Source organism: Dryobates pubescens, chromosome 4 (genome assembly GCF_014839835.1).
Source record: "Dryobates pubescens isolate bDryPub1 chromosome 4, bDryPub1.pri, whole genome shotgun sequence".
NCBI lineage: Eukaryota > Metazoa > Chordata > Aves > Piciformes > Picidae > Dryobates > Dryobates pubescens.
This window is the reverse complement of record NC_071615.1, coordinates 11,367,148-11,381,152: the sequence shown is the minus strand read 5'-3', so window position 1 is coordinate 11,381,152 and position 14,005 is coordinate 11,367,148. Positions and strand designations below refer to the sequence as shown.

The window sequence follows — 14,005 nt, the reverse complement described above, 5'->3', positions numbered from 1 at the left end:
CAAGCACTGTGTTCAGATATCTACTGCATTTAACCATCAAGTGCCAGAATACACCAAACTTGTTACAAATGCTATATTGACTAAAAATAGTAGTAGAAATGTCACCTGAAGGAAGTTTCTAGGGTTTTGTGCGATTTAGGAGTCCTGTGACAAAAAAAAAGGTCTTAATTGCCAGAATTTGCTTTCAGATAATCTTGAAAATGCTAACAGTCTTTCAGGAAATATTTATGACATTTGAAACCTTGCTGAGATTCCACATACTCAGTGAGCTGTATCTGCATGCTACTCAGCACACCTCGCACATGCAACTGCTAGTGCAGGGAACAAACAATCCACGCATCATCCAAGTGTCCCATGAGCAGAGAGGAACTCAAAGGCTAGTGTGGAATTTATGTATGAATAGTTAAGGCTCGTGCTTCCTGCCACTGCCAGCGTACCACCAGGCTCACATGGACCTCCTGAGGATGAGGAAGTGCAAGGAAATCCTTCAGATTACCAAACAATGCTTTCCTCATCCGTTTAGCGTGGAGGAACATGCTATAGGGCGAGTGACAAGGTGTTTTTGAAGGCCTCTCCACCACTACAGCACACATCTCCCCCAAACACCACCCACTCTAGCAGTGGTTTCTGCAGTGTTTCTAGCTGAAAGCAAGCTCATCAGCCTGGCTGATGTTCAGCACTAGAATAGTAGTGCCATGCTTTCCTTGTCCCCAGGTGGAGGGGTTTATTCGACCTCTGGTGCTATCAGCACCTCTCCCCACGTTTTAAGGCAGCTTTACCATACTGGGGAAAGGTGCCAGCCAGCCACGGAGGGCACTGACAAGACAGCACTAAGCAGAGGTACTGCAAATAATCCCCAAACAAGGCCACAGTGCTGTGGCATCCAGAATGAGTAGGTAAGCACTGCCACAACTGCTGCAGTAATATGCCCAAAGTTTACAAACAGAGCCACATCAGTTCGGGGGTTTGTATTTGCAAATGCTTCATGGGTACCAGGATGCTGCTGCACTGCTTGTTCCAGACACATTAACTCATCAGAATACTTTATTGATTGACAACCAACAAGAGAAAGACATGGCTAAACCACATGCTAATAATGTCTGATTGTGAGGGAGAGGCATCTCCAAGAAGGCTGGAGAGCATGGCCATTAACCAATGTGAATGTAACCGACAGAACTGGGCTGGATGAACAGGCCAGCAATAACACTGTGGTCAGGACTGCAGATCTGTTCTCTTAATACATCTGATACTTTGTCCTCCAGAAATCTTAAGAACCCAGAACTGCAACCTGGAGCAGAGGTATCAGCTTAGGGCAAACCAGACTTAGAGAAAAGTAACCACAACATTTGTAATATGCTCAAGCATCTCCTGTGCTTTGAGTCTGAAAAGCATTAACTATTCCTTCAGAGTACTCACACAAAGGCAATAAACTGTAGGATATTGTTCCTTTTCTCCTGCCTGAATCACACTTTGCTTTTAAGAAGCTAAGAGAAATCCCTCAGGAATGGAACTTCTTGTGTGGTTGATTCAACAGCTGGAAGCCCTCGGTCTTGCCTCTGTAGTTACACAAAACCTCTGGGTTTGGGATGTAACCAACACCTGCCATGTGCTGCCCACCCTCAAATGCAAGACACAGCCAAACAGTGAGACTAGGACTCCTCTCAGATGGGGAATTTAGACTACAATGTGTCTGTGCTACAAAAGCAAACACATCCAGCAAGTAATAAGCCCACATAGAGGAAAGAATCAACAACTTGGGTGTCTACAAACATCAACCCCAAGAACAAACTCAACAGAATCATCTAATAAGTGACCTGTGCTTGAGTCTGAACCCCATGTCCCAGCAGGCCCAAACACAGAATGGCTTGAGTTGGAAGGGACCTTAAAGATCATCTATTTCCAACCCCCTGCCATGGGCAGGGACACCTTCCACCACACCAGGTTGCTCAAAGTAAGCCTCATCCAGCCCTGTCTTACAACACTTGCTGGGATGAGACATTATGTCAGCCTGCTTTGGGGTAGACAGGTGAAAATCTACCCCATGCCAACAAAAACTTGCAGCAGCTTTAATGTGACAGACACAATCTGAATGCCTCTGTACACCAACATCCATGACAAAGTGCAGAGACTGCCAGCCCTCTGGCAAAGCCTGGGATGCTCTGGGGGTACTCACATGACGTATGTTTTGCTGGTGGCTTTGACTCCTCCAATGGGGATTCTCCTCACGATCACTGATGAGTTCTTGGGAATCAAAGCATTGTCATCCGTGTACTCTGCAAACACCAGAAGCACAGCAGAACATCAGTGGGACAGTTTGAGGTGTGGGGGGAGAATCGAACTTTTCTCACTACCACAATCAGGCAGCTGGGAAAACTGGGTACTTATGTGCAATCACACAGCCCTTCACAGCCCCTTGGGTGGAGAGGAAAGCAAAATTCACAGGTAACATTGTGCCTCTCTCGTCCCAACACACTAACGGCGTACCTCGAAACACCTTCAGGTTTGATAATCAAACACAAGCAGCAAAAAATGTTCTTCTTATCATACAGTTCTTTATTTTGTATTTTAAAGATATTTTTTAGTTCTTTTAAAATCATTCCAATGCCAACAGCAAAACCATAGAATCACAGAATTGTTTGGAAAAGCCCTCTGAGATCATCGAGTCCAACCATCAACCCACCACCACCACGGCCACTAAACCACGTTTCAAAGTGCCATGACCACACCTTTCTTCAACACCTCCAGGGACAGTGACTCCACCACCTCCCTGGGCAGTCTGTTTGAATTCCTGACCACTCTTGCAGGAGGGAAAGTTTTCCTAGTATCTGACCTAAACCTCCCCTTGGCACAACTTCAGGCCATAGGTGAAAATGGTCTCAAAGCTCGCTAAAGGACAATTTGCTAACGCAGGAGGTTCGTTCGTGACCTACGTGGAGTTGCTTTTGCTGCTCTTAGGCTATAAAACCAAGGGGTCTCTGGAGCAACCCAAACCACAGCAGAGTCTCATCTGCCTAAATCAGCTTCCAGCTACATTGTCCTGCAACAGAACAGGTACTTAATGACTGCCTGCAAACTCTGTGCCAGCGTTTTCACCACTGCCACCTAAAACCAATGCCCTTCTGCTGCCCATGCCCAAGGCTGACAGGACAGAGAGAAGCTTCATCCCTCACCACCCACACACCACTCAGCGCTTTACACTGAAGTGGAACTGAAACTGGCAGTGCCAGAATTTGGATCACAGGAATTTAGGGTTTTTTCTCTGAGCTTGTTTTCACAAGTAGGGCAGAACTGGCTCAAGCTGCAGTGGTATCTCCCCCCTCAAGCTAATCATCTAGTCTGAGTTAACCAAAGGGACATGAATCCTTTGGATGCACTCACTGCACAGCAGAGACTCAAACAACATTACTTATGGAGACAGCCATGAAAAGCCTTTTGAAAGCGGTGTGTGCCTGAAGCTATCCACACTCTGCCTTGGCTTACACCATGGTAGCTTTCTGAAGAGAAGGAAAATCTGACCTTTTATGTAAGGCCCAAACAAAAAAACACAACTACCTGAGAGACTTGGACTGAGTGAGCTTAAAGAGCTTAAAAATCTCTCCACGAGAATGATTTTTATACTGTACTGCCACAAGCTGGATGTGACTATGTATTCTGAGGCACTTCCAGGGTCATGCTTTGTAATCTGCCTACAGACTTAAAGATGGAAAGCCCTGACATCTGCAGAGCAGATCAGAAAGATGCTCTGCAAACCAAAGAAGCTCTGTCAGGGTGGTTTTGCCCAGTGATAACACACACACAATATGAGTATGTCCCAATTTATCTCTCTTTTTCAGTGTATTATTCCTAGAGGCAGCAACCTCCCTCAGACCAAAACCTACCAGAAGCAGTAATTTCACCACCACAATGAACATGTCCCTTCTCTTTCCAACTGACAGGATGCTTTTGCAGAAAATTGAGAAGTCATTTAGCTGAAACTAATTCTTGATCTTCCCACATTTAAATGGATCAACTGAACAGGGACAACAGCTTGGTTAAGGCTTCATTTGTAGAGGACACTTAACGCAGCATGTGGTCATACTTGGTACTAGAGCCATGCCACTCTCTGGGTCCCTGGGTCAGAGAACATGTGGAAGGGTATTCACACACAGCTGAGCACACTACTCAGCTAGCTCTGAGGGACCTGACACCCACTTGGCTTGAGGCATTTATTCTTCCTTCAATGCAATAAACTGAATGAATTTTAGTTGAGGAAGTTTTCATAGAATCATAGAACTGATTGGGTTGGAAAAGCCCTCTAGGATCATCCAGTCCAACCATCAACCCAATACCACCATGGCCACTAAACCATGTTCCCAAGTGCCATGGCCACATGCTTTTTGAACCTCTCCAGGGATGGTGACTCCACCACCCTGGGCAGCCTGTACCAATCCCTGACCACTCTTGCAGCAAAGAAATTTTTCCTAATCTCCAACCTGAAGCTTCCCTGTCACAATTTCAGTCCATTTCCTCTCCTTCTATCACCTGAGACTAGGGAGAAGAGACCATCCCTCACCTCACTGCAATCTCCTTTCAGTGAGCTCCAGGCTAAACACCACCAGTTCCCTCAGCTGCTCCTCATCAGCCCTGTTCTCCAGATGCTTTGCCAGCTTGGTTGCCCTATTTTGTTAAAGCTGAAGTCAAACAATACACTGAGGGACTAAAGCTGGAGTGCTACTCCTGAGATCCCTGAAATGTTTCTTGGCACACTTGGACTTCTAACAGATGCCAGCTTAGCCTAACAGCTCTGAGAATAAACTGGCATCTTGCAGCAGAAAGCAGCTCCCTGAGGGCAGCAACATACCCCAGCAGAGACTTGGCAAGGCAAGACCTGTGAAGCACTGTCATTGTGTCACCACATGACTCCACATCTGCAAAGGGAGCCATGTCAGCACACTCAACCAGGCAGCCTGTCACACATGCAGAGCTCTAACAGCAACGTTAATGGCACAAGCAACAGCATGGATTCCCAGTCCCTTACAGCACTAAACTTGTTTTACTGTTGGTGATGGCCAGTGAATGGCTGCTGGGATTTTGACAAACTGATCTATGACTAAAAACAAAGAGTCAATCAACTGTGTCCAGCTCTGCAGCCCTCAACACAGGAAGGACATGGACCTGATGGAGCAGGTCCAAAGGGCTGGGAGCACCTCTGCCGAGACAACAGGCTGAGGGAGCTGGAGTTGTTCAGTGTGCAGAAGTGAAAGCTCCATGGAGACCTCAGAGCAGCATTCAAGTACCTGAAGAGGGTTACAAGAAGGCTGCAGAGGGACTGTTTGCAAAGGTAGGTAGTGGTAGGACGAGGGACAATTAATTTGAAATGAGAGAAGAGCAGATTTAGATGGGATGTGAAGAACAACTGCACCACAGGGGTGCTGGATCACCGCAACAGGTTGCCCAGGGACATAGTTGAGGTCCCATCCCTGAAGATGAACAAAGCTCTGAGCAACCTGATCTAGTGGAGGATGTCCCTGCTGACTACAGGGTGGGGTGGACTGCATGACCTTTGGAGGTCACTTCCAACCCAAACCATTCTATGATAGTAACTCAGAAAGCCTGCAAAAGCAAAGGAAGATTTGGATATTGTATAAAGCCAAGACTGGAAAAGACACAGCAGTCTAGAACTTGGTATCTCTTCTACAAGAAAATATCACACTTAAGAGTCAAGAGAAAGAAGGATTTCAAGGAACAAGTGGAGACAGACAAGTTAACAGCTACTTTGACTGCTGTCTCACATGGGCTTAGGAAGCTTAAATCAAAACTGCGTTAGTTGGATTTAATGTCCAGAACCTTCTTCCTGCAGAAAAGTACTAAGAGCTCAGGTTGGGCTCTGCAGTTTGTACTGTTTCATAGTCAACAGATAACTTAAAAACCCCATGTCTAAATTCACCTTTAATTGTGAAAATTTGCTAGTTTTAATCACTTGTGTCACATGTATGCAATGAGTTCCTGAAAGAAGCCCCTACTTCATTTGATGGCCTGCTTTAATCCACCATTTTGAGTCTGACAGCAGAAGCATCTCTCTGAGCAGTAGCTGAAGAAGTCTTTTCACCCAGAGCAAGTTCAGAAGCTCATCAGAACAAAAACCTATATGAAATGGCACCCCCACACACACCTCCTCCCCCCACTTTCTTAGGCTTTTATGCAACTGGGAGCAGACTGTGTAGAGTTAAGGGATGAGAATGGCTCCTAACATGCCAGACTGTCTCTACCAGAACACAGAGTAACTCCCAAGAACACATTTTCTCCCTAGTGCCTAAAAATATGCTTTCTCATTCCGTGCTTTTTTAGCTCTGTTCTAATCACCACCACGTGCACACTTTGTGACAAACAAACCATCTCTGTAGCTGGCACTGAAAGCACTGCCTCAAAACATCCTGATTAACAGATTGGACTTTCTGCTTTCTGGATCTGCAGCTTCCAACAGAAGATGAATCAATCATCTCTTTTACAACTGGTCTCTCCTCATTTCTGGAATGAGCTACTTTGGTAAGGCAGACTGTTCATGGAGCTCAGGCAGAGCTGTTCTCCAAAAGAGCATCTCTACTGCTTAGAAAGGATCAGTCAATACATCTATCACGCTTTCAATCAATAATCTGATCCTACACAGACCACCCAATGCCTTGATGTCTTCCTGGCACTGCTGGGTGTTCCAGCCTGTCTGGGAAAGCTGAAGCAATGCTGGAGACACCACAATCATGAACCTAACAGAGTCTACCCTAAGGACCTAATCAAAGGATATTAACTGAGTTGAGGTCCCACACCCGCTGTGGCAGAGGCAGAACAGCTGAAGCCCAGACAGACAGTGCTGGAGCCCCACTGGACCATCATGATTTTGAACGGGTACCACCTACCCTCACCTCAACCTAAGAAACGTGGAACTCAGCCCAAGAATGAATTGCACTGAGGTGCACAGTGACCCCCACACAACCACTGCAGCACAGCCTGGCTCAGCCAACAGCAGGCTTTCAATGCTGCTGAAATGTCTGCTCCAAAAGGCTACATCTGCACCACTTCCTGACCTCCCAGCACACGTACACCAACTGCCAGGCCTCAGGACTTCACTGGGTTGGTACAAGCTTGGTTTGAAGGCCAAGGACACACTGAAACTGTCAAGGGCATGCTGCTCACTCTCCAGCAAGTTCTGAGTTCAGTCTTACACTCTTAGAGCAGTTCAGAGCTCCATTTCTGGTCTTCCTTTTTCGTGTGTTTTGTTTGACAAGCAGAACTGCACATTCTGCAAGTCTTTCAAGTCAGAATGTTACAGGGCAGGGAAAAGCACTTATGAGACCTCAGCTCTGGACTTTGCAGCTCTACCAGGTATTTTGAGAACATCCATTAGAAAAGAGAGGTCCAGAAGTTCAGATCCAATTAAAAGGAGGGAAGTTTAAATGTATCACTCCTGAGCAAAGACCTTTGGAAAGGAATTCTGCTTTTACAGAACATGCCTCTAGAGCAGGCATGGAAGTGGGGACACAAGACACCACACCTCTTTTTAAAACAGGCCCAAACCATCCATTTTGCCTTCAAAGCATGTCAGGAAGAGCCCACTGGAATGTCAAATCCTGGGTGTTTCTTTTTATCAGCACTGCCTCTTGTGGTGGGTTGAAGTTTCCCCCCAGCATTAACTTTTGCCAGACCAACTCAGAAGCTGTATTTACAAGCAAAATCTACACTCTATAAAGGAATGCAATGAATATGTACAAAGTACACAGTATCTACAATATTACACAGATATTTACCATTAGTGAATAGCCCAAGGACCACCCTGGCCAAGGACCAAGGGAAGCTACTAGCTTCTCCCTGCCTGCCTTCCCCTCACCCCCCTGTATAAAAGGGACAAGAGAAAGGAACAGAGAAGTTAGGCTTAGCCAAGGCCAGCCAGAGCACATTGTCTCTCCCAAGTGAAGCAAAACCAGCCAAGATCAGAAGAGAAAAGAGGGAAGAATTGTTATGGAACAGCTCCTCTTATTCTGGATATTTACCCAATGAATTTGCTTAGAATAATCTTTTGTTCTCCTTTTTACACCCAATAGTGGTTGGTTTCTATTTTCCTACTTATCTGCTCAAAATCTGTAAATAAACTTTAAAGGCATTGCCTAACCCCCCCACACCTCTACTACTACATTTCCATTCTGAAGAGTAACAGTTCCTGAGCTGTAAGAGTATAGAACACTCAGAAACATCTGCACAAGCTCCAGGTTCACTTTGTTCTTTCCAAGAGACTTTCCAAATTCAGTCAGGACTCCTCCAAAGAGCTACAAAGCCCTGTGTACACACCCAAGAATTCCAAATGTCCCATTTTTTGTGTTTTCACATGGAAAACACCCTTAGGAAGCCTTCAGTAAGGTTTCTGTGTCACAATTTAAAATGCTATACTCATTCTACAAAGGTCAAAGTGCAAGTAAACTTACAGAGAAGGGTCCTGTCCCCGTCAAACGAGAGTAATGCTCTTTAGAGTACAGAGGGTATTCCTTCTTTAACCTTTAGGCAACACCACACTTAACCTAGTGAAGCAGATACTTGGCTTCCCTGGATTCTGATTAGGAATGAAAATGATGCAGTATCTTGGTAAAATTGGTATGATTTACATTACACTTCATGAGGTAACAGGTTTATGTTTTTTCCCACTAAAACTTTGCTTGGATTTCATAGAATTGTCAGGGTTGGAAGGGACCTCAAGGATCATCCAGTTCCAACCCCCCTACCATGGCAAGGGACACCTCACACTAGATCAGGTTGCTCACAGCCACCTCCAGCCTGGCCTTAAAAACCTCCAGGGATGAGGCTTCCACCACCTCCCTGGGCAACCTGTGCCAGTGACTCACCACCCTCATAGTGAAGAACTTCTTCCTAACACCCAATCTGAATCTACCCATTTCTATTTTTGTTCCATGCCCCCTAGCCCTGTCATTACCTGACACCCTAAAAAAATCTCTCTCCAGCTTTCTTGTAGGCCCTCTTCAGATACTGGAAGGCCACAATAAGGTTTCCTTGGAGCCTTCTCTTCTCCAGACGGAATAGCCCCAACTCTTTCAGTCTGCCCTCATAGAAGAGGTGCTCCAGCACTCTGATCATCCTCATTATTTCCTCACTGGCTGTGCTGTAACAGAATCCACCTGTTTGGCCCATTTCAAAACATTTTCTCTCCTGGTGATAATAGCTGGGTTCCATCACACTTTCCAACCACCCAACATGATGGTTTTAAGGCCCTTTTACCCAGACCTGGCTGTTACAAGAGTGACATCAGCCAGCTGGCCTTGCTGCCTGCTAGCATCCATGGAGCTGAAAATGCATTAGCAGCTGAAGACTCAAGAGTCCCTTCTCCAGCAAAGCCCTTAAAGCAAAACTGATCATTTTACAAATGCTCATCTTAGTAAATAGTACCAGAAAAAGTTAAGAATTCTGAACTGTATCTCCATCTACATAGGTCAAACAATTCAATGGCACCCCAATGAGCCCTCTAAGCTCAGGCTGTTAAGTTTCTCCCCCTGAAAGTTTCAGTATCTGCAGATAAACAGAGAGCTTTAGCTCCAACCACTTAAAAGGCTGAAGGTCACAGATCTTTCTATCTAAGTTTAAATACATCAGAGAGAAAAAAAACCCACTAGCACACATTCTAAAGAAAAGCCTGCTGGGGTCACAGAAGCACCAGAAAAACAAAATTTGTGTGTTTAAGGAATGAAACTACTTCACAACTCTTGTTATTATTAAAAGCTCACATCCCAAAGGCTTCAAGCACATTCAAACTTTTCAGGAGGTCAGATTATCAAGCTATAATATTGTAGAAAATAACTCAACCCCACGATCACCTCTGAGAATCAAGCACCACTGATGAGATTTAAAGGGATTTATGATTTCACTCAGAGCATTTTTTTTATAGAAGATCACCAGAAATGTTCTGCCAGAAAACTTCAGTACTGCCCTGATCTGGTTGAGAGACAGTCTCAGGAAGAAAAAAAACAACAACCCAACCACGGTTAGAAATGAATGATAAAATGATGCTCAGCAGCACGTTAAGGGAGTTACATTACAAAAAAATTCCAAAGCTGAAAAGAGAGACCGAGAACAGCCCTGCAAAATGACTTTAAAAGGTCTGCATACATTGTGACTCGGACAAAATGTTGCTAGGGAATAATTCCCACAACAGGCGCAAGGGCAGTTTTTTCGATGAAGTGAGGTAAAAGTAGTCGAGGACAATCAAGCCTCCCAAACCACTCTTTCCAAATCGGCCATCTGTTCTATTTCTGTCACGTTCGGATTTCGCCGCTAGATTCCACAGAAATCTTCTAAGTTTGTAATGATAAGATTTCCTCCCACATCGGCTTCTTGTTTTAGGTAAATTCCAGGAAACACAAACTTTCGTAAGCACCGTGTGTCGTACATTGACCACGCACTGCTCTACGCCTAGCTCTGCGTCTACAACACCCACACGAAAGCAGTTGTCAGCACCACAAACTACAAAAGAACCGCTCTGCCGGGCCCGCAGCACATCTCGCTGCTAACGATCGCGGCCAGAGCGCGTTAGCGCTTCCCACCCGGCCCGATTCCCGCCGCCGCTTGCCCTCCCGGAGCCCCGCACGCCGGCGGGATGGGCCCCGGGCTGACTCACGCTACGCGGGGTCGAGCCACAAAGAGCAGGCCGCGACGAAGCGGCCTGTGCCACCGCCGGCCCCGCCGCCCGCACGCACCTTCTTTGGTCTGCGCGTTGGTTATCTGCAGGTCGCAGTCGGCCGCCTTCAGCTTTTCTCGGCCCATGATCTGGCGCTTGAGGTCGCACAGGGAGATATGGAGGCCGTCGAAGGTGACCGTATCATAGTTGAGCTTCGAGGAGAACTTGTAATGCACGCACGACATGGTCGGGCCCAGGCGCTGCCTGCTCCGCGGCTGGACGGCGTCGCGGCCTCCACGCCGCGCAGCGCTCGGGGGAGGGCCGGTGCAAGCAGCGCGGGCTGAGCTCGGGCGGCGCTCAGAGGCCGCGGCGCTCCGCCATGGTCAGGCCCCGAGGCCTCAGGCAGACTCACTGGCGGAGGCCTCAGGGCTCCATCGCGGCAGCGCTACGAGGCCCCGGGGCCGCCCCGCAACGGCTCCGGCTCGCGGCCCCCAGCGACTGAACTAGGTCGCGGCCGCCCGGCTCCTCCTCACGGCCCTAGCGGACGACGGGAGGCGTCCCCCGCAACCCCCGGCTCGGCTCGCTGCCTCTCACCCGCACGCAGCGCTCCCAGGCCCGGCTCACTCGCTATGGCGACGCGGCCGCCCCTGCGTCCGCGCTCCGCCGAGGGGTTTCCCGGCCGCCAACCGCACGGGCCGCCGCCAGCCCCGCACTGCGCAGGCGCAAACGGCCTCGCCGCGCCCACCCGCGCCTCACGTGACCCAGCGCACTACGACAAAAGGCCGCGTCACGTGGGGGGGTGGTCACGCCCTCCCGGGGCTGCCGGCGACCGCCCCCTAGCGGAGGCCGTTGATGGTGTGTGTCTGCCGCCGCTCTGGGACTTCGCGCGCTGGCGGTGCCCTGTTTGCGGTCACCTGCGGGGTCTGCCACTGCCCGGTCACCCTCCAGACCTGTGCCCTGTCCCCCTCCTGCTACCCGCCCGGGCTGCTGTTGTGCCTGTTGACCCAGCATGTCACCCGCCTGCTTGTCTGCCGGTGCCCAGTGTCCTGTTGCCCGCTTAGACCACCGGTGTCCCTGCTGTCCACCCATCCTGTCACTGCCCAGTGTCGTGCCACTCCCCAGGCCTTCACCACCCGGTGTCCTGCTACTGCTGAAGCCCCTGGCTGCCCAGTGTCCCTCCAGCCACCCTCTGGGCTTGTCACTGCTCAGTGCCCTATCACACCCCCGGTCCGTGCTGTAACCCTTGGGCCTTCACACCCAGCAGCACCTCCCTCTAGCCCCCGGTCCTGTGGTGGCTCTCCTCCAGATGTCCTATCACTGCCTGGTGCCCCTCCTGTCACCGCTCAGGCTGCCGCTCCCCAGGCTGTCACCACCCAGCGTCCTCTCCTGCCAACTGCCAGCCAGGGCAAGGCAGCCTGGGGGAGGTGCAGTGAATCGGCTTTGCCACTACCAGGGAACAAGGAGGACTTCTAGGCTCTTCAACCTCCCATTTTGCCCACGGGAAACACCACCAGCATTTCCCTGATTTCCTGCACTGGAAGAAAATGAACAAAAATTCGTGTGTGTGTGTGTGCATCTCCGAATGTCCCACCAAACGATTTACAGAGCAGGAAGGCTCCTGCCACGCAGCTGAGCATCACCCTGGTGCCACAGACTGCCTGGCACAGCGACAGATGACTCAAAAAGAGCAGATTTCAGGCAAGACTGCATACCATCCCCTTCTCAAAGGGCAGCATGAGGAGTCTGGGCTAGAAATGAGAAAGGCATTAATTACAACAGGGAACAGGACTCGAGGAGCAGGAATAAGGAAATGAAGTGTTGTGTGTGAACAGCAAAATAAACCGCAAGAGGGGAAGGAAAATCATCATTTCAGGGTTTCCATTCTGCAGGCAATGACTGCAACTTCAAATAGCTGCTAATGTTTTATGATGCAAATGGTTGCTTTTAAGTAGAAGAGTTATTTGTTATTGCCCCAAATCTGTGGTGCACAGTTAACTTTCTTTCCAGGCATCCCAAGCTTTTTAGAAGATGAAGTAATTTATGAAGTAATTTATGAAGTAATTTATACTCTGCTCCTTTTTTTTTTTTTTTTTGCATGAATCCTCATTTTTTTTCCCCCTTTACCAGTCATTTCCCTGCTAACACACTGCAGGAAATGAAATTATAACAATTCACATTAGTCACCTTCTTGTGGATTTCGTATTTTTATGAATGCCATAATTAAACCCCCAGCTGTTTAAAGTGATGGACTGGTGGCATGTCCAACCCACTCATTCAAACTTGCAAAGCCTTTCACTCTCAAAAAAAAAAAATCTTTATTTTCTAATCCTCTGCTGCAAGTCCTTGCAGGGAAAAAAAAAACCCAAACCACCTTTTGAACATCAGCTGTCACAATGCTTTCTCACATCAACCCAAAACCAAGTGCGGTTTTAAAGTGAAAACAGTGCAGGCTTGAAGAAACGCTTCTCATCTAAAACTCCAGTCTAAGAGATCGCTGAGATCTGATCCCTATGGGTAGCATTTGTGGATTTCATCCACTCCAGGGGATCTCCACAGGGCTACAGGTATTTGGGGACTTCAGATTACACAGGGGCTGTGTAAAACAGTTTCTCTCCATTAGAATACATAGAATACATAGAATAAACCAGGTTGGAAGAGACCTTCAAGATCACTGCGTCCAACCCATCAACCAAGCAAACACCACCCAAACAACTAACCCACGGCACCAAGCACCCCATCAAGTCTCCTCCTGAAACCCTCCAGTGATGGCGACTCCACCACCTCCCCAGGCAGCCCATTCCAATAGAGTCACAGAGTCACTTAGATTGGAAAAGACCTTCAAGGTCATCAAATCCAACCATTAACCCTACTCTACCAAGTCCACCACTAAGCCATATTCCCCAGCACCACATCTACAACGCTTTTAAACACCCCCAGGGATGGTGACTCCAAGTAGGGTGTCATTGGGTTAGTTTTCAATAATCAGAGACTGTCAGCACCCCTGGATTAACACTTTAAAAACCATTTCCCACCAAAGTTCCACATCTGTGTGTTGTGGATCACCTGCCACATGGATTTGTGCTGGTTCAGAGGTGGTACACAGCCAAACTGTGTTGACCAAACAGCACATGCCATGCTGGGCTCCTGCTGCCCACTGCCTTTTGCTGCCTGCTGGATAGAATAGAATAGAATAGAACAGAATAGAATAGAATAGAATAGACCAGACCAGGTTGGAAAAGATCATCGAGTCCAACCTATCATCCAACACTATCTAATCAACTAAACCATGGCACCAAGCACCCCATCCAGTCTCTTCCTGAACACCTCCAGTGATGGTGACTCCACCACCTCCCTGGG

At 48.0% G+C, this 14,005-nt stretch overlaps 1 protein-coding gene across 5 annotated transcripts in view; it reads right to left on the bottom strand.

Annotated features, from left to right (window-relative positions):
- Positions 1 to 11,369, bottom strand: part of RBBP6 (RB binding protein 6, ubiquitin ligase) — a 34,263-nt gene extending 22,894 nt beyond the window's left edge. For 2 of the 5 annotated variants that reach the window (XM_054180553.1, XM_054180555.1), the window contains exons 1-3: positions 10,728 to 11,369; positions 2,174 to 2,273; positions 106 to 144 (exon numbers count right to left, since the gene is read on the bottom strand). In XM_054180553.1, the coding sequence (XP_054036528.1) occupies positions 106 to 144; positions 2,174 to 2,273; positions 10,728 to 10,893 (305 nt within the window). In that variant the 5' untranslated portion in view covers positions 10,894 to 11,369. Of the gene's footprint in view, positions 1 to 105; positions 159 to 2,173; positions 2,274 to 10,727 lie in introns of those variants that run through there. The other 3 variants (XM_054180554.1, XM_054180557.1, XM_054180556.1) reach the window with 2 other exon arrangements.
- Positions 11,370 to 14,005: the final 2,636 nt, after the last annotated feature.